Source organism: Melopsittacus undulatus, chromosome 9 (genome assembly GCF_012275295.1).
Source record: "Melopsittacus undulatus isolate bMelUnd1 chromosome 9, bMelUnd1.mat.Z, whole genome shotgun sequence".
Lineage (NCBI taxonomy): Eukaryota > Metazoa > Chordata > Aves > Psittaciformes > Psittaculidae > Melopsittacus > Melopsittacus undulatus.
In genome coordinates this window covers 15630531-15651482 of record NC_047535.1, presented here as the reverse complement: position 1 = coordinate 15651482, position 20952 = coordinate 15630531, and the positions used below count along the sequence as shown (strand labels likewise).

At 38.4% G+C, this 20952-nt stretch overlaps 1 protein-coding gene across 1 annotated transcript in view; it reads right to left on the bottom strand.

The window, feature by feature from the left end:
• VPS13C (vacuolar protein sorting 13 homolog C) overlaps nt 1-19024 on the bottom strand; it is an 88410-nt gene extending 69386 nt beyond the window's left edge. Inside the window, exons 1-11 of the mRNA XM_005145751.3 lie at nt 18925-19024; nt 17243-17286; nt 13770-13812; nt 12915-13010; nt 12031-12132; nt 9609-9671; nt 7098-7163; nt 4873-4982; nt 4086-4145; nt 3438-3497; nt 2633-2713 (exon numbers count right to left, since the gene is read on the bottom strand). Coding sequence (XP_005145808.2) covers nt 2633-2713; nt 3438-3497; nt 4086-4145; nt 4873-4982; nt 7098-7163; nt 9609-9671; nt 12031-12132; nt 12915-13010; nt 13770-13812; nt 17243-17286; nt 18925-19024 — 825 coding nt within the window. The remainder of the gene's footprint in view (nt 1-2632; nt 2714-3437; nt 3498-4085; nt 4146-4872; nt 4983-7097; nt 7164-9608; nt 9672-12030; nt 12133-12914; nt 13011-13769; nt 13813-17242; nt 17287-18924) is intronic.
• Nucleotides 19025-20952: the final 1928 nt, after the last annotated feature.

The following is a 20952-nucleotide window of genomic DNA, read 5'->3' as shown; positions in this document are numbered from 1 at the left end:
ACCATGCCACCCAAGGCTTTGTCCAGCCTGGCCTTGGCCACATTACCTATTACATAAAGGCAGATGAAGTGCTTGTTCCCATTCCATTTTATAAAGACTATTAATATTAAGGTTGCTTTTACAAGGAAACTATTTTCTAACTACAAATTTCTTTGACCTAGTCCTTTCCCCATTTCCTTATTTAAAATCTGGCTTGTCTTTTATAAAAAGGTACACTTTCTCATTCAAAATACTGGCATTTCAACCTATGTCCTGTTTGCTGATCTATATTAATAAGACCTAAATTCCAATGAGATTAATATAAAAGAGCTATTCTCAAAACCAGCCATATACTCATGTTATTTAAATATGAAGACTGTTGCATGAAAATAACAGATGCTACGGATTCCACAGTTTATTCTTACTGTAATGTAGTCCAGTTAGCTACTACAAAAAAACTGACTTCCTGATAATGCTGCTTAAAATTATTCAGTGTATTCAAGCATTTAATAGACATTACTAAATGAGACATGTTATTTGTCATCTGTTCAGTTCCTGTACTGGTTTTAAAGTTCTGAAGCAGCAAAGACTTAACAAGTGGCACAGAAGATGTACACAAGTAATCTTATGCTTATGACAAACTCCATTCTTTCCCTGTGCCTCTTTAAATCTTCTCAGATGTTTTCTGAGCTTATTCCTGCTCTCCCTCTCTTCCTCTTTTAGGCACAAGGACACAAATATGACTAATCACAACTGAAAAAAATTAACTAACAGTCATGAAACAGTCAAAAGATGAAAAAAAAAAACCAAACCAAACAATGGAGGTGATGCCAGTATGCAAAGTGATACTCGTATACAGCACCAAAATTGCTAAGGATTTCAAGAACTAGAAAAACTGTAAGTGGTGAGATGCTTTAAGTCAATAAGTAGTCAGAATTGCCTCAGCACTCAAAAAAAAGTTCACATGCAGGACAAGCCACAAGCTTTGGAAACAGGCAATTGCATTTTACAGTTCTGGAGGGCAAAATTCCCAATTCTTTCAGGAAGAACTTGTTAAAAACTTGCTCAATGATGGACTAGGAAGTGGTACTTCCTGACACATAAAATAAGTCCAACAAAACTCCACCAACATTCTTCACTTGCAGCTTATTCAATAGCAAATTGAAGTGTCTATGAAAAGTGCTGAGATCTAATGTGTCAGACAACACCAGGGAAGCCCACAGAGCCATCTGTGCACAAGCACATCAAGGACTGATTCACAAAGGATCTTTCTGACAGTGCTGGAATGACATTTGAAAGACGAAGATTTTTACTGTCAATTCAAAATGCGCATTGGCTTGTGTTTACACTTCACTTCAGACTGAGATGCAACAGAGAAAACATCCACAGACAGGTAACTCTGAAGGCTTCTGTAGCTGAAGTAGCTTGGCTATTATTAAAAACAAGTAAGTATTTCTGCTAAAATAAAAAGAAGTGAAAGTCCTCTGAAGATTTAAAGAGCAAACCAAGAGACTGCAGACAGGAAGAAGAAACAACATATTCATAGTTATCTTCTACATACAGTGAATAAAAAGCCCCAATTTTGAGACAGTAAGTAGTGCCCTAAAAGGGGAACCAGAACAAAAATAAAATTACTTCAGTTTCATGTTCCACTTAACAGATAAGATTCTGGCCGATTTTAAGCATTTCACAGTTTTGATTCAACCCTCCCCAGTATGAAGCTCACCAGGTTACATGTATATTTTTTAAGCAGGGAATAAAACAAAAATGAAAGATATCTGTAAAAATGAGCACAACAGAAAAAAGGAAACAAGCAGTGTTGTACAAGAACACACAGAACATCTATATAACCTTTACAAACACAAAGGGTCAAAGGTGTGGCATTTTTGCAGAGAGCACTTATTCACACCAGAAATAGAATGCAGATAATAGATTTAGACAAACTAACAGCAGTAATCAGATGTCTGCTATTCCAAGCAAATGACTTTTCTAATTCATTCTAAGGTTTTCTTTCAGAACCTAAGATATTCAGTAGTGCACTGCCCAAAAGCTCACTACAATAATCACATTTCGCACTACCTAACTTCTCTAACCAAATGAATGAAGTAGCCATCTGAAATAAAGTTTTTAACAGTAATGGTGCTTTTGCAATTCACAAGTTCTCAGCTGTTGTACAGAATGTGTGCTCTCAGCCACAATTTATGCCTATATAATTGTCCTATTCATACTGCCCTGATCACAGTTTCTTTTCTGGGAAAGTAAGACTTCACAAATAACACACAAATGAAACAAAAGCAAAACAAGTACTCCACACACTTGAATTATTACAAGTTGCAGTATTCCACTACTCATCTAGCCAACAGCAACTCAAAACATGAATGAATGAACATGAACAAAAAAAACATGAAGAAACATGAAAACATGAACAAAACTTTTGTTTCAAAGTAGACATAACCCCTAGAAAGCCCCCACCCACAAACCTGATTTTACTCTTTCCCTGTAATTCCCATTTTAAGATATTCACCTCTCATTCTGTCTTATTTACCCCCCATTCCCCTTATGCTGCCTCTTCTTCATCATAAGTATGGTGTAGTTGTGATACTACAACAACTACAGAATATAGTACTGTTCAGTGCATTTTCTTCTACATTACCAGTATTTCTTCGCGGGAGCCATGATAATACATTCTGCTCTGTATGTTCCAGTAAGCACTGAGGCTGTCCAGGCACAAAAGCTGTGCAGGAAAGAAAACATGCAACACTTAGCATTCAACCCATTCTAGGAAATCAGCTTTCCATTTGTGAAAACAGAAATCAAATGAAAGCAGACTAGACAACAAATCCACCATTAGCATTTAACCTTATAATACTACTTTTAAAGTGAAAATTGAATTGCTAAAAATCAAGTTCTTAATGCACATAAGTTCATGCACATCTCATAAATACAACTTGGGATTACAGAGGCAAGGGTGCACAAACCCAACATTAGCCTAGCAAAGAAGACCAAAAAAACAAGACTATTAAACCTTTCTTATAGCATTCCAATAATTTCTTAGATCTTTGCATACTCCTTCAAATTTGGGGGGGCAGCAAGAACAGAGACTGCTTAGATACAAGAATCCCAATTACATTAGGCATACAAACTAGAGGAGAAAATGGCAACTTGCCAACCTATTTGAAATCACAGTTACCATGCAGACTTGCTGTATAAGACATTTAATAAGGGGATCAATATCTGCATTTAAGAGAAATTATTTAAACCATGGACTTGAAAGTTATGCGTTACAAAAAGCCAGTTATTTATGCTCTACTTCTGTTTGAAAACACAGCAAAATTAGAAAAACAGGAAAATTCACAAAGCAAACTACTTTTCCAATTGTTATGTAGAACCCCAGATTACTGCTCTCCAAGACCAGCTGCACTTGTGTAGGAAAAAAACCCAATATCAAACAACATTACCTTGTATATTATTTTTGCAGCTTCATTCAGAATAGAAGGTGTCCAGTTCTCATTTGTTGTCTAAAAGTTCAAAGTGATAAAAGTCATGCTTTGCATCTTATTTAACGTATGTGTGGTTTTATTCTATGCTTTCAGGCACAGAATGCATTACTTTGGTTTCTCTAGACTGTATACACTTAAGTGAAAATCCAGTATAAAATCTGACCATTTATTTTGATTTTCAATTCCTTATCCTACCCATAGCATCCTCAACATCTAAGAAAAAGAGGAGTTAGCTGAAATTTTCTTCCCCCATTTCTCAAGAGACCTGGCAAAATACCTTATTCTTTATCATCATGATGTAATGTTTTCTCCAACATATTTATTAGGCCTGGAAATAACCTGCCTTATGAAATAAACATACTAAATCTTACAGAGAATTTTACGGATTATAAGAACAAATCACTAGTCTCAGGAAGTGTAATGTTCTTCAATCATCATCTCTTCTGCTAGCACAAACTTCAAGTACTACTGGCATGAATAAAGGACTGTCTCTTCTTCCAGATGTATGCATACTTTCATTGTATCATCATCTTTATATGTTCCTTTTTTTTGTGCTACTCCAAAGTAAATCCAAACCAGCAGAACATGCATGCACACAGACGTTACCAATAAACTAAGCTCGCCCAATGTCATTCCCAAGGAAATTGGACACTGTGGATCCGTGATCTACAAAAATAGAAAAACAACAGCTATGTATTTCGCCCGCTGCAAACAAAGATATATCACTTAATTCAAGTTGACTGAAATCCTGAGCTGTTCTGAGAATCCTCCTTTGCTTAATTATTCTAGATGAAGCATTCGTGGAATACCTCAAGTTGGGCCAAAACTAATATGGCTGTAGCGTAAAGACTTAGGACTTCAATTGAAGCTGACAATTTCCTTTTGGCTTCTAAAATCTTCATTACAAAAGAATTAAAGAACTACAGAGTACCACATCTCAGTCAACTACACCATTTTGACTTCCCCCTTTATAAACCTGGAAGCTGGAAGGAGGCTAGAATAATACCAGTTTGGTTCACATAACTGTTCATATTTATGAGCTAAGAGGTTCCAACAACTCACCTCCTTTCTAACCTGTAACCCCATCAGTTTCTGTCACTCCAAACCTTACCCAGGACATTGAAAAATTCTGTACATCATCTGTACACAGTAACATATGAAGAACAGCCACTATCTACAGATAATGAGCAAGGCAATACTGGACAAGGCAAAAAGAGAGAATATATATTTCAAAGATCCAAAATATTTAATTGTCAGTCATATCTGAGGTACTTTATCTGAAGAGGTGCAGAACAAATCACAGCAACTTTCTCAAGATGGCAGAAAACCATTTCTCACTATGGATTAAACAATCATGACTGCAACATAAAATGAGTGCGTTCCAGATACTTACATCATCTTCGTATTTCACATGAATGCCTGTGATTTTGACTTGCACATTTTTGATAACTTGAGTTGCAAGCTTTTCTAAGAAAGTATCTTTCTTCTCCACCTTTGGCTTGTCTAAAACAGTAAGTTTTAAACAGTCAGATTTCAATGCAGTTGTTGTATCTGTTGCAGGTGTTGTATCACACCAACCAGGTACACTCATGTACATTTAAAGTTTACTCTAAGGTGAATACTTATTTTTTTAACAAGTTTTTATTTAGGTTAAATATTTTAATTTTTTCTTTTCCTGTACATCTATATCCTGAAGACATGATGGTAGCTCTGAGTACACAACACAACCATAAGAAAATTTATCTCTAAGTTTCAGTCAAAGCAGTTTAGCAGCAAGTTCTTGTTTAATATACTTCTCCCCACTCCTTCCAAGGTAAAATGTTCTCTCAAGAGTCCCTCAGCAATTAACTATGAGTTCCAACAAGCAAATCAATAAATTAGCGTACTTTAGGGAAACATACTCATGAATAACCAGGGGAAGGTAATACTTGCACAACAAAAGACCAGTCCATTACAGGCTTTTATACAACATTGTTTAAGAAAGTTAAAAAGCTGGAATAACAGAAGTGAAAAGAAAGGTACTCTGAAATATTCCATTTCTTCCACGCACTTATACTGTGACCATCTAAGCTAGGTCCATATCATATCAGACTTTGCTATGCCATGCAGTGATACTTGAACTTATGCTGAACAAGAGAAGGTAGCAGAAGTTAAATACTCACAGAAGTTCAGCATTCCACCCACAACAAATGTGCACATGCTGAGATAGTGAGAATTTATAATCCTTCATTACTTAATGCCATAACTCCAAAAATATTATCTAAGGCTGAGCATCTTGACATTTTACTAAAATACGTCTAGATGAGCTGTTTGTTCTCTGTCTTCACAGGCTCCCTTGTCTTGTTCAGTATTCACCTTCCAAAGTGGCTATCCCAGAGAATTACACTAATCAGCCTGCCAAGCTTGTACATCTTTGTTGGAAATGCTACACATAGCTCAAGCTACACACAGCTTAAGTTGAAGAAACAATACAACTTTGTACATCTTGCTATAAACATAGGGATTTTACTTTTTTTTCCTAAGCTCTAAGGGAGGTTCAGGAGATGCCTTTAAGAACTAAAAGACTTCACTACTGAACACTGGTAGAATATTATTTTAGTCAAGAGAGTATTTTATATCTGCCCATGGCAGGGGGTTGGAACTAGATAATCTTAAGGCCCTTTCCAACCCTAATGATTCTGTGATTCTATAGTAAAGTAGTCAGAAGCTCAGAAGAAACCAAAACATGACACCACTTTTACATGCAACTCACATTTCCTATCTATCTTTATTTCACAACTCCCACTCTCTAGTGACAGAAGCCAACACAATAATGATGAAGGGGATGGAGGGATAAAAAAAAAAAAGGCAGAAGTGCTTATCAAAGATTCATAACTTTCAAGTGCAAGCAGGAAACCCATCAACATTTTTCCAGCCAGATGCAGCTACCAACACCAATAAAAGTTGATACCTTCAAAAGTTTATGTAGGAACCCCACAAAGTTCTTACTCCAATTACAAGCCTATGCTGCAGCTTCCTCCAAGATCAAATACTTAACAATACAACCATATGAGATACGGCAAACCAGTATTAGCATGTGACTAGGAATGAAGACCTGCACAGTTTGGTACTTATAGACAATGATTATGCTCTTGGGAAAAAAACATTGATTTCATTGTGCTTGAAGTATCAGTCATCACACACCGTTAGCTATTTAGAACAGAAGTTAAAAGGTGCTGAAAAAACTTTACTGCTGTCCCATCAGTATCGCATCAGATTTACTTTACATAGGTGTTACTGAAATATTACAAAGAACTGGACAAATATATCTTTCCACATGCAGTTTTTTCAGCAGTCACAGAAAAGTGCCACTAATCAGCCTACCAAATGTGTACATTTCTGTTGGTAATGTTAGATATAGCTCAAGTTGGAGAAACAAGCACAGCTAGCTAAGCAGAGAGAAACACGGATCCAGAAAACAGATAAACAGCAAAAGAGCTCTCTCCAATTTATACCCTCTTTCAAACAGGAGGAAAACAAAATGTATCACTGGATATATATCCAAGCCTAAGAAAAACTAATCCAAACATAAAGAGAAAAAGGCCTTTTAAAAAGTTAAACGCCATAATTTTTACCCACCTTTTGAGTGATCACGACCTTTAAAGGGTCTCTTAAAATGCTTTTTATACTTTTTACGCTTACGTCCTGTTTCAGTGCAAGCAATTTTTTGGGAAAAGGATAAAACTCAAGTTAGTAAAGCAGAAGTGTAAGAAAAGATGGAAGAAAGTTTAGCTGTTTTAAAGCAGAATGCCTTAGTGAGGTCTCATTAAAAGCTTTTAAAGACATTCAGATCTGTTAAGGAAGTAATCAGATACTTCCCATAGCACAGAGCCAATTTTTCCTAATTCATGTATACCTACATTCCCTTTCAGGCAAGCAATTGGAGACTTGTTTCTTCCCCCCCTGCTTTTTTTCTTTCCAAGTCACTGAAGTTCAAAGCCCAGGTAAACTAAGTGACCAGTAAAAACTCTAAGTATCCAGATTTCTACAGGATCAATCATCCTGTCAATTATAAGGTCAAGACATTTAAATGTAATGTCTCAAGGGTTCAACGAATTACAAATAATCACCAGGCTTCTCAGCAAATACATACCCAGACTTCTTCATGAGTGCATTGCTTAACACAATTCCAGATCATATACGGTCAAGAGAGATAAAAACAGAGCCATGACTGCTTATTAGAAAGCCTGGGGAAGAAGTTTTCAGTGATTTAAGTGTTTGTTTTTTTATTTAATGCCCTCAGGCAAACAAGTAATTACCATAACTGAACAGTTAATAATATACCCATGGGGTGGGGGGGGGGGGGGGGACACGAAACAAAGCATGGAAGTTTACATCCAGAAGAGGCCTCTACCATACAAGGGCACAACCTCCAAGTTAAAATATTTGAGATGTACATGGAAACTCAACAAGCACTCTTCAATATGACTCTCACGCAAATCACCAATGTGGTATCAAAGCAATATGAAAGAACAGTACAGTAACTGCAGAAAAGGCATACAAAAAATCTGGCTCTTTAAAAGCTTTTTATGAAACCAAATACATTATTTACACACAAATTACAACCCACACAGTCACAACCATTTAATGAATTAATGTTCATATATCTGCACATTTCTAAGTTTGGTGAGTTGCATTGTTTCTTTCCCCTCTCTGGCCATGTAGGGGTAAAAGAACTGGGCAATAGGGCTGCTAGCGCTTAACTTCAAAAGGTTGTAGCATGATAAGGGTGTATCCTACTCAAACAAGAAGGAAGCAAGTGCAGTAGTCTATGTCTGGGAAACAGCTTTATCTTTATGTAATTTGCACGCCTGTTCAAACTAAGGAGAACAAAGTGCCTGCCAACATTTCAACCTGTCTTGCAAGTAAGGTGATCACCCTATAAAGAGAAACTATGCCAAAGAGAAACAACATTTTCTTCTGCATAGCTCCTTTTAACACTACACGTAATCCTCTATAAATCATATTTGTCAAAGACTGCTTCCTACACTTACTATTGATTTTGTATTTCTAAGACCTTCACTCCCATGTATGACAAAACTAAGGCACCGTGATTTTCCTCTTGACTACCCTAAGCCATTACTATAGAGAAACTAAATGCATGAGTTTACATGTGTTCTAAACCTGCACTCAGACAGAAGCCCACTTGTGGAGACAGTGTTCTCACAGGAGAATGAACATTTGGTACATGAGCTCTGAATAACTCTGAAAGATACAGCAAGGCCGTGAGAGACCCGAGGAAGCTTAAGCAAGCAAGATAAGAAGCAGCTGGAATTCACTGATTTATGAGAACTGTGGACTGTTGGCAAGCTTTCCAGGTCAAGTTCTCACACCCGTGCTTAACCAATTACATGTTAGTCACTAAGGGTCTTCAAGACAAGTATCCAATCATGATATGCCAACTTGCTGTAGGTGTGTGTAAGCAACAGTATATAAGGAGTTAATGCTTTGCAATAAATGGCTTTTTGTCTGATCATATCGATCTCTGACTGAGTCCATTCCACGGCACCCACTAAGTAACATGGGCTAAGAACAAATTTATGAAAACCTATCTCAAGACAGAAGTACAGCAGACACAACACAGTAACAGTTCCTCTGAATTTCAATGGAAAATCTTTACTTGCCTAACTTCAGAGCAATCCAAATAAACAGAACCAGGGAAAAGCATGCTAAATGCCCTCAATCTGCTATGGTTCATTTTGCCTGTCCATGGCTTCAAGACAGACTGAACTTCCAATGTTTTAAGCCCAGACACTGCAAGGGTTAATTACCCTCTATACTCACAACACCTCAAGATAGTGTTCTAAAACTACAGTAGAATGTTGTTAGCCTTTTATAACATTCTTGACCTAGATGTGGCTCATGGAAGTCTTTCTAAATGCCCTCTGAGTCTTTTTCAACAGCCATTCAATTAAGACAGGACTTGTCATTGCAAGTTTCCTCTTGAATACACAGTCATTAAAATCTTATTACTAGAACCACCAATATGTGGATGATGACCAAATAAGTATCATTTCCTCATTTCAATGCCTGTGTGCTTTGGGAGGGGTTGTTTTTATGTGCAAAATGTAACTAACCATGCATACCCACCAGGCTTGGTGTCCTTGTAAATCAGACTCTCCAACCCATACAAGGAATCTTGTGAATGAGTGCCTTGGTCCACATGGCAGCAAATAACCAAGAAAATGCATTTTGTTTAAAAGAAGGAAAGCAGTTCCCAATTTAATATTAAGTTTTTAAAACTCGTATAACACGTTAGTATTTCCAGTACAGTACCTGACAGCCAGTCACTTCAGGATATCAAGTCTCACACATTATCTACATAGACAAATTATGCAATTTTCATTTTACTCATAACCAGCAAAAGGAAACTGCTGCAAGCTTTGGTCTACGTAATATGACTTTACATCCTGACAGATTTTAATAACTTAGAAAACAAAAAATAATGTTTTGCCAGCTCAAGTCAGCAGAGCTTGTTATCCTTTCCCTATCACACTACACTAAACACACAGTGACATGACTATTTTGCTCAATATTTGAACAGCGTGTCTAAAGAAAATATCCCCAGGACTGTTTATGCAAGGAAACTCAAATAAATGCAGGTGCTGAAACAAGGTTCTAAACACGCTAAGGTTAGCTGAGTACTAATCAGAAAAGCAAATACTGCTGAGAATTCATGGACACTGACAACTTTCTATTAAATATATTTCCTAGGTTTTCACCAACTATTATGTTCTTAAAAGTGTACAGGAAGAGCTGAATCTCTTAATTTATGGTGCAGCAGAGCAACTTGGGTCCTAAGACTTCTGCAAAAGTAAGGTATCTGCTCATGCAAGAACTATACAAGTACTCCTAAGTACAATATTCTAGTACACCAGAAACACAAATATCTACCACTGAGGTATCACAGAATATCTCAAGTTGGGAAGGACCCATAAGGATCTTGCTTGCAGCGTGACTGAGAGGATAACTAGAGTTCAGAAGAATTCAATTTGAATGTTCCTCTAACTTTTCCTTCACGAGGCTGAAAGTTTAAAACTGCAAAACGTGACTGAATCTAATTCTAGTTCTTTACATGAGGAGTTGAGCTCCTGAGGTATCATTTTATATGATTTCCCCCGCAGTAAAAAAAAAAATAATTTAAAAGCCTTACGAATGCAGAATGCAGTAAGTTTCTTTCAAAAAAGATGATAGTCACAGGTGCACAGACTCACTCTTAACTTTATGAAATTCCAGAACTGGAATTCCTCAAGCAGTACTCATTAGGCTAAACTTTCCTCATTATATTATCTCTTCATGCCATTGCTACTAGTGCAAACAATAATGGCTGAAGCACTGGTACTTTACAGCATCCATGTCCTACATAACCAAGGTTAAACTTCTATGAACACTCCTTTGCCCCAGTATAAAGTGTGGCTGTAAAATTCATCGATTTAAGTTGTCTTAGTTCTCATACAGTTTCTGGCACATTAAAGACAAGATATAAAGCACGGATTCTGTAAGCAGATTGCCACACTGCTATTTGAAGTAAACTGCAAATGTAAATAAACTAGCAAAGAAGAAACAAGGCAGTAAATAAATGAAGAGATTACAATCAAACTATCTTTTTCAAGTATTCTGAGCTTCATTTCATCTTCAGTAACTTTTCCAAGGCAAATAATTTGCAGCATTACATGAATCGTAAAGAAGCATCTTAAGAACCATTATACCACCCAACAGATCTCACTTCAGACAAAAGCTCCAGTAATAACTTTTACCTCTATCATATGCAGTTACCTGTCATTGGTTTTGAGCTTGGTTTCTGTCCAAAGAAGCCTGTTATATACCATAATTGTTACAGATATTTGTTACGACAAAGAATAACCTTACCACAAATCAGGTTAACTGGAATGAAATTATCAATTATTTTAACTTATAATTGAAAGTTTTAATTTGTTTAATGACTTAAGTAAAAATTTTCTTATACTCATGTTGTGTTCTTGCGTCATGAATTATCTCCTGCTCAAGAGAGTCTCATTTCTCAAACCAGTCAAAATACAGTATATCATAAAAGGACAGCAGAAACTGATATGAAAGTAGTATTCTTGCAAACTTTACCACTATCCTTAGATTTTTCTTTAAGCCAAGAACACCTCTAGAAGACATTATTAAACATCTATTACCAAAGCTCTAAAGCAATATAACAACATCAGCCTCATGTAATGCAATTTCCATCTTTGATCCTGTTTCCCTATAGCTTTAAGAAAAAAAGGAAAAGAAAAAACAAAGACATACCAGACTATCACATTCCCATTTCCAATGGAAGCTGACTGGATAAATGAGTGGTAAAAGTAAATAAATAACACTTCTTTCAAGCCTTACAGGAAAAAAAGTTTTTCAAAGCACTCCAGTAAGATTAGCCAGACACTTGAAAAAACAAAATTCATTATGTCAATCACAAAAAAGAACTTTTCCTTTCATAGCACATTAAGCCCTCAAATACCAGTGGATATTTGTATTAGTAACTCAGTACCTTTCTCTGCCGCTTTCTGCAAGGCTTCCTCAATTCTTGCCAGTTCCTTTTGTTTATTATCCTGTAAGTATTTTTCTTCCTTCTCTGCATCATATTTAATGCCTGTAAGACAAGTTGTGACAGCTTTAATCCTAAATTTCAAGTTACATAAATGTATAAACAAGAAATGCAAGCCATATATTCAACATGATGTTGTAAAAAACCTTGAGATAAAGGCTATTCTAGGTTTAATTGCTGAAAGCTTCATCTGGCCTCTAAAATAGTTAATTTTTACACAGTAAAATTCAGAAGGATCATACCAACAGTCCAACATTAATTCATAAGAGAATCTTTCCTTGGAAATTCAGGCCCTCCAGTGTGATCTGTGCAATATCCCACAGGTTTGTAAATTCTACTACATGTATATTTAACACCCTAGAAACTTGCAAGTTATCTTAATACACCAGAGGTTCTGATTTCAGAGAAAACTAATCTAGCTCTCTGATCCTGTTCCCTCTCCCTAAAAACAGCTCTAATGGAATTACTACTTTCAGCTGCTCTCAGTTAGAAGCAGATGAACTGTACCATGCAACAGCTAAAAGATCCAAGCCATGCCAGAAAAGTGGATTCAAAATAAGCACACTTCAGAGGAAACCTGGCTGTTGTCTTAAACTTGGAATGGATACAACCAAGGATTTACATAAAAGCAATAGATTCTGTTTTCTCCCACCCCTCTTCCACTAACTTTTGCATAGAAAAAGCATTTGTATATACATTTCTCTGAGGGAACAAAACATATAAATGACATCTTACATGAACTACTTGCTATTATGTATATGCATCTACAGGGTACCCTTAGATATTTTTCTTTTCCATTAAATCATGCTGTTAAAGAATATACATACTTGCTCCAGGAACTATTAGAAGATACAAGCCTTCCAGAGTTGCAACAACTGCCTCACCATAGAGATTTTTCCAAGGAATCTTCAGAGTAAGTTTATCTAAACAAAGCAGATACAGTTAATCGAAACAAAAATCTACACTGTGCTTAGTCCAAACAACACTTCAGGCATCAAAGGGCATTAGCCCTGTATCTTGAGGTCCTAGACTGGAAGCAAGCAGAAACCATATGGGCCTAAACATTTTATAAAGTCCTTGAAGTGATAAAAAACATGCAGAGAAAATATAAGCCACAGCTATAAGCAAGAAAATACAGTTTGAATCAGAAGACTTCAGCTCAAAACCTGAGATCATGACTAGAGTTCAATTCACTGGGATGAATGTGATTTTCCCAGGGAAGTAGAAATACAACACACATTTATCTCCAACAAATATTTCATGTGAAAAAGCAATACAGGGAAAGAATTAAAAAAAAAATACATCTTGAGAGTCCCTAAACACTTGACATGTTTGCCAGTCTCAGAACTCTTAAATTCTTCGTATTTTTTATCTGTCCTTTGAAGACCCACATGCATTCTGCCCATGCTGAACAGCTCTCTTGATCAACCATGTACCTGGAAAAAACCTCTCAGACAGGTTTTTCATAGCAGCTGGTAAAGTTACACAAACAGGGTTTGCCAGATAACATTTTATGATTTATCCAGGGCAGTTACATTGGACTTCAGCATGTTTCAACAGCACATACGAGATCATTTAAGAAAGCTTAATGAAAGAAGCAGGACTCAAGTCAGAGGCAGGACTGACCTTTAGGCCTATACTAATGTTTCCATTTCAATAATTCCATTGAAGCAAAAACTTACCTATCTGACCAACTTTTATTCTAAAAGGTATATCCAGTTCACTCTGTACAGAAAAAAGAAAAAAAAAAGAAAAAGAAACACTGAAGAGATACATGTATTTTAAAGATAAGCTGGTTTATACAGCAAAATTACTGTTTGTAATTACTATCAATTACCATCAATTTAAATCTCACAAAGTATCTCTCCTTTCAGCAAAAGCAAGAATGTAACCATGGGAATATCAAGAACATAAAAAGAGGGGCAAAGTAAAGAGGGAGCAGGTGAAAATAAGTGGAAAGATAAAGAGGTAAGTGAAAGCATTAAGCTTCCAGAAATGTCTACCACTTCAGTATTCTTTTCAAACAAGTTAACCACAGTTTAAAGACCTGAGGATAAATTTTAACCTCAAAGATTATGAAAAGCAAGCCCATTTTCCCAAAAGAGATGGATACTAACTACTCCTCCCTTCCCTTGTACTAGAAAACAACGTTGACCACTTTTCCAACAACTTAAAATGATTTTACACACCTGCTCCAAAAAAGAAATTAACATTTCTGCCAGATTTTCAAAGTTTTTAAAAAGCATTCTAAGCTGCACTTAGGAGCCTCTCATCAACCTTTTCAATTAAAAGTGATTAAATGTGTGAAATTTCCATAGATTATTCTTTTTTGGTACCTTGAAGAAATAACTGAAAAGGAAGAGCAATGGAATATTTTAACCATGTTCTGCTTATAACTGCATAGTACTAGAAACTTTCATAAAGCTTTAGATTTCTCATGGTGACAACTACTTTTCGATACCTCCCAAATATTTCTGCCTGCAGGCTGTTACATGTTAAAAATCTGGTCAATAAACTTAGCTGGAAGCTTTTTTCTCAGTTTTTTATTTTTATTGAAATATATCAGAAGAGAAAGAGCAAATATACTCATTTAAAACAGTTTGATCTCCAAACTTTCTTTTTAGTGGTAAGAACAGACATTAAGAAGAGGTTGAAACAAATTGTGAGAGCAAAGAAAGATCTCTGCTTTCAATAAAGTCAGAAGCAGAAGACTGCTCCAACCAAATCTACTTCATTTAATACTGTATTAATGGCCCATAAATTAAAAACCATGGGAGCACTGGGGGTTGATGTTAACACAACAAAAAGATGATTTACTGAAAATAGTTCAAGACTATAACTAAGAAGAAACATGCAATATTAGCTTTGAAGATTTTAAAAGCTGGGACCAACTGGATAATGGATATAAATTGACAAATAAAGAAGCTCAGATTTTAAGCTTTTTGATGGTAATGACTAACAATATAAGCTCAGAAATATGTAACAAGTTTCCAAAGAGTCTAGATCATAGTCTGCCATCAGCCATTTTAACAAAGTAAAAAAGGAACATTAATAGCAACTACCCCATTATACTCCTGCATTTTTGTAAATGAAGTCACACAAAACAGAACAAAAGCCTCAAAAGAGAGAAGTACATGTTTCACAGAATGACAATTCAGCAATGTGTCAGCAAACTCTTTTTCTAATATGTTTTGGGCAAAAAAATTGTTAAATGGTTACTTTTTCAAGATTAATAAGAATTCATTTGTAAAATAATTTTGTACAATTTTACTTTAGAAATCTTATACTAATCTTGTTGACTTGACTTTGCATGAGCTGAAGGCTAAATTATGAGAAAGGTCTGACAAACTTCTATTTTAATTAAATGCTCTATTATTATGACCAAGGAAAAAAAGCCACTTTCAGCGAGCATAACACTAAAACTAACATTTTGGTCATCTCCATTTTCCTTAAGAAATTCTTCTGTCACATTTGTAAAGTCCAGTATCTACACACAAAAATTAAAAGTTAATAATTTTCTAAGGGAAAACCTCAAAAGGAAAACAAAACCAGTTCAGACAGCAGCAGACAGGCAAACTAGGACAGAAAAAGTTGCACCATATCATATTGCTTTAATCTCTTCTTTTTCAGGAAGGTATAGGTACTTCTCTAAAAATGGTGATCAACATCAATGTTCCCTTAACTACTTTTGCATAGAAATCTAATAGATAGCTACTGGAAAGCAGTCAGAAATGTCCCTTAGTTTTAGCTCTTGAATTTGCCTCAGCTCTTTCTCAGCTCTGGTCAGTCACAGATGACTGCATTTTTGTAAGTCAGAACTCCTAGAAGCATAATCAACAATCACAAGACGAAAAGACGCGTACAAAGCAGATAACACTTTCTTCCTTCCTTTTTTTAACTACCAGATTATGAAGATACTTGTGTCAAAACTTTTCAAATACAACGACATTATCTGGAATGGATGAAAAGGGCAGGTAAAATACAGAACTTCAGAACAATGAAGAGAAAACAGTGGCTAGGCTATACAAAGATCCAACAGGTTTTCAGTTACATAAGAGTAGTACTTCTCTTCATTGAAATCTGAAGCACACTGAAAACTCCAGTGAGATTCTCTCAGTCATAAAGGTGTTTATTAGCTCAATTAAAGAACATTAACATCAGTCAAGTTCTTTTTTCAGGCAAGAATACGAGTACTTAATGCAATATATTTCTTGTTTTTCCTTCACTCCATCACTCCTATTTTGAATGGAGCACTCGAATAACCATACTTACTTTCACACAGTACATATCTTACTGCCTGCCAGTTTTAATATGCATCAATTTACATGGAACATCATAAACAGAAGCTTCAATCCCATCAATTGATGTAGAAGAATTAACGCTTTCTCCCTTCATTACTACACCAGTAACTGAGACAGAAAACACTGTCTTTCAGAAGACTTAAGTTTTCAGAAGATCAATCAATTTGTACAAGTTGTGCCTTGAAAATCCATTTATTCAAGCAAAGCTGGGGAGAAAAAAAAAAAAAGCATACATAGGCCTATGCCAGCCCATTAGATCTAGTAAATCATTCAGAAACATACAAACATCTATTGTGTGGACGTAAAAGTGAGGAAAAAAGGTCTCCTCAAGAGCCTTCTCTTCTCCAAGCTGAACCAGCCCAGATCTCCTAGCCTGTCTCCAGAGCACAGTTGCTCTAGCCCTCGCAGCATCTTAGTGGCCTCCTGTGGACTCTCTCCAACAGCTCTCTTGTGTTGTTGCCTCAGAGCTAGACACAGGACTGCAGAGGAGTCCTCATGAGAGCCAAGGAGGAGAGCCCCCTCTCTCAACCATGCTCCTTTTGATGCATGCTTTTAAATATCATTTCAAGCCTCAAATACTAGAACAGGTTCAATGTGCATGCATGCATAACATGGGAAAACTTCAAAATCCTATTGCTAACTTCTGTTCTAAAGGAATACAGTTATCCTTTTAACCATAGCTTCTTTTCTTTCCCTGTTCAAGTAATGACGAAAATTAGAAGCAGTTAGGAAGGACTTACTTCCAAAGACCAGTAAAGAATGCATACTGTGTAACATGAGACTACAGTAATATTTTATCCTATGTCTTCACCTTTAGACCCAAAAAGCAATTTTAAAATTATTAGAATACTTACTAGTGCATTCTCCTTTATCTGTAAATTGTCAAGTGCCACATTACCTGTTTAGGAGAAAAAGTACAGAACAAGTGACTTCAACTATTACGTAAATCGGAACAAGAAACACGACTACAACCCTTGCAAGTACACGTTCTAAAATCTGAAAATCTTGGTCAAGATACAGAATAGCACAGTAAATATCTAATTTGTTAGAGTTATTAAACACTGATTATTCAGACAAAATTCCATGGAGGAAGCAATTACAGATGCCTTAGATGTCTGCATGTTTCTATTCCATTAAATACACCTAAAATAATAGGAAAACCTTCTTAGTATTCATTGTGAATGTTCTACCAAGGTAGTGTAGACTAGGAAAACTGTATCTTGTTTTTGATTTTACACTAAAAAAATCATGAATCATAGAGCCACAAAAAACACACTCCTATTTCCACAAACACATTAACTGTCATTGGCAGCATAATAGGATTTCCAAAGGGAATGCTGGCACATAGAATTGTACTTGAGAAAAGCACATATACCTCTTACGGCTCTAATGCCAGATTCCTCAGAGCTATATTCCATAATAGAGATATTATTATTTTATAAATGTTAAAATACTTACTACCATAGGAAAATCAAAAATTACAAGAAAAGTCTTTAAGTATGGAAGGCATCTAAAATAATCCAAAATACCCAGACTTATCTAGACAGTATAGAATCATAGAATCAGCTGGGTTGGAAAAGCCCTTTAAGATCATCAAGTCCAATCTCTACCCCAGGACTGCTCAGTCCAGTCACTAAACCATGTCAAACTTTATCAGTACTTCAACTGCTTCTTTGCATGCCTGCAGGGCATCAAACTGACCTGTGGGTGCGCTCACTGAGCATTGCTACTCCACACTATTGCACCATCACATCTGTTTAATGCACATTATTGTAGCAGGTGAGACACACAGCTTGGCAGGCACCACAACCAAGACCTGCCCTCCTCCTGAGGCCGCCATGTACAGTCCACCCCATGCTCCAGCACGCCACCGGCAGACCCCAGAGCACACTTGTGATTCCACCCAGTGTATTCTCAAGAAAGAGAAAAGAAAAAACGGCTTTTTTCTCCTTGCCGACAGATTCCTGCCGAAGAGCACTCGGAGGGCAGCGATGTCCACCCACACCTTGCCTCAGCGACAGCCACAGCTGGGAGCCCAACTTCGCTCTTTTTCCCCCTACAAGCTGGAGCCCTGTCACTGTGCTTGGCTCTCTCCTGCAGCTTTCCTCGAAGCAGTAGCCGGACCCTCCGGCCGCCCCTAGGCAGAGATCGCGGCTGGAGGAAGGGGGGAGCAGCCACAGACCGACCTGACCTATCGACCCTCACGATGAGGGAGGGCGGGAAAGAGACAAGGTGCAGAGGCCACGGGCACAGAGGGACCGACTGTCTGCCACAGTGAGGCGAGCCTGCGGCCACACGCTCGCCTCCCGCCGCTCACGAGGGGCCGCGGCTCCACAGCTCGTCCCCTCCTCACAGAGGGAGGCAAAGTACAGACCGACCGCCCCTCAGAGGGGACGGCGGTACCTCAGCCCGCCAACCCCTCACGGGGGGACCGCAGCCAACGAAATCCGCTTCCCTCCCACCACCCTCCTCAGTGACAGCAGCGGCCCAGCAGCACCATGGAAGCTACGGGCGGGAGAGCGAAGGGGCTCCTTACCCCCCCAAATGCCCAGCTTGAGCTGAGACTTGTTCAGGTTCTCCACATAGTCGCCCAGGAAGCGGTTCAGCAGATCCGCCACCACCGACTCCAGCACCATGTTGGAGGCAGGCTCTGCTGCGTGCGCACAGCGGCCCACCGGTACCGGAGAGCGGCGAGAGGAGGGGGCGGCGTGAACAGCGCCGGGCGCGGCCCCGGCAGTCAGCTGACGGGGCGGGGGCAGCCCGGCTCCTCACGGGGGGCGGAGCCGCGCGCAAGGGGCGAATGGAGGGTGGGGAGCGGCTGTGTGGCGGTGCTCGGTCGCGGGCTGAACCCTCGGGTTATCGCCGAGGCGAAAGGCCGGAGCGTGGCAGCCAGCCCCGGGCTGGCAGAGCCGCGGTGTCGAGCAAGCGCGCTGCGGTGGGCAGCGCCCCCGCGCGGTGAGGTGCGGTATCGCCCGCCGGAGCGTGGCCGCAGCCCCTGGTTCCCCCGGTCCTCTTGGGCGGAAAAGCAGCGTGCGCTGAGCGCGGCCACGGAAACCTTCGTGTGTCACCGGAACCCTCTTCCCGCCTCCTTTGCAGCCCGCGCGGTGACTGGAGGCTGATGGGCCTGGCTCCCCTGGGGCGATTCCTATCCAAAGCTGTGTACACCGAAGGGATAGCGAGCTCCCTCTGCTGCAGGTGAGGTAAATCCACAGTGCGCTGCTTGGATCTTGGAAATAGCGGGCGGATGCACAGTATCATCCTCCTTCGAGTAACGATGTCGAATGCATCTTCAGTTTGTTGAATATGGAATACACCATAGGATCCAGTCCAGAGACATAAGCAGCACAAGATTATTTAGCACCTTTTGCAGATTTTAAGGGACAATTACCACACCTTTACCCTATTACAGTGCATATATATGCCTACCTTTCCAGCAAGCATTTTTAAAATTAAGGGTTCACTGGATAAGTCAGATTTATGCCACAAAGACCAGAGTTCGGGCCTGCACTGGCTGTTAAACACAATGGCCCAGATGCAGGTTTGGCTGGGAAAGTAGTACTGCTGAATGCTAGAGAAGCATGGAAATGATAGGGAGGTCCATCAGGCCTTTGTAAGAGTCCGTGCCCTGTGTAAGAGTAAAGGTTACGATGCATCAACACAAAAGTGTGAAATGATGTTACAAAGCCACACATAGTTTAAGGAAAATAAGCTTTTCTCCTCCCACTTATTATGGAAGTTCTTACCCAAGCACTGAGAGGTGCTTTATTAATGCTCAAAATCATCTGAGCATGGTTAATTCTAGTCCTTTTGCAAAACTGGGCTGTGCATGAAAGGAGATAAATCGGTTTATGTTGGCTTGTTAGTGCTGGCTTTGTTCTTTATGAGAAATGCAGCTGTGGTGGCAACCCCAGAGGTGATTTCAGGGACCCTAAGTCTGTCTCTGTACCTTCAAACTGAGCACGTGGTGATTCTGACAGGATTACTTTAACAGTGTGATCTCAACACTACAGGATTTTTTTATATGTGGATGGCATTAAAATTGTCTAAAACTGTGGAGGAATAAGGCATGCTGTGAATTATTGTAAATAAAGCTATCTTAAAAAAAAAAAAAACAGCATTGACTACAGCCTCTCTAGTAGGTTACTAAGTTATGGAGGGAATGGGGTACAAGGGAGTTGTGAATGCAAGGCACCAACCCACACCATTTGCATGTGACCACAGACTGCAGTATACTAAGAAGTAATGCTAGTCTGTTCCCTGGAAGACATGAGCTGTTTATTGACAATTGAGCACACTTTTGCCCAGTAAATGGGAGTTATGTAACAAGAAGAAGCCAGCTATTAGGGAAAGGGAGCTGAGAACCAAAATATCAAGCCAAAACTCTTTTTTTCTCATCTTGCAATAATAACTGTCAGCCTCCAAAGACTACCACAATTATGTGTATCTCTACAGCTAAGGGCTGGACATATATAAAGCTAATTCTATATATGTATATATAAATTTATATTCTAGCTAATGACTTAGCAGTAATGTTTGTCACAGAGACAAACTACATTTGGAAGGT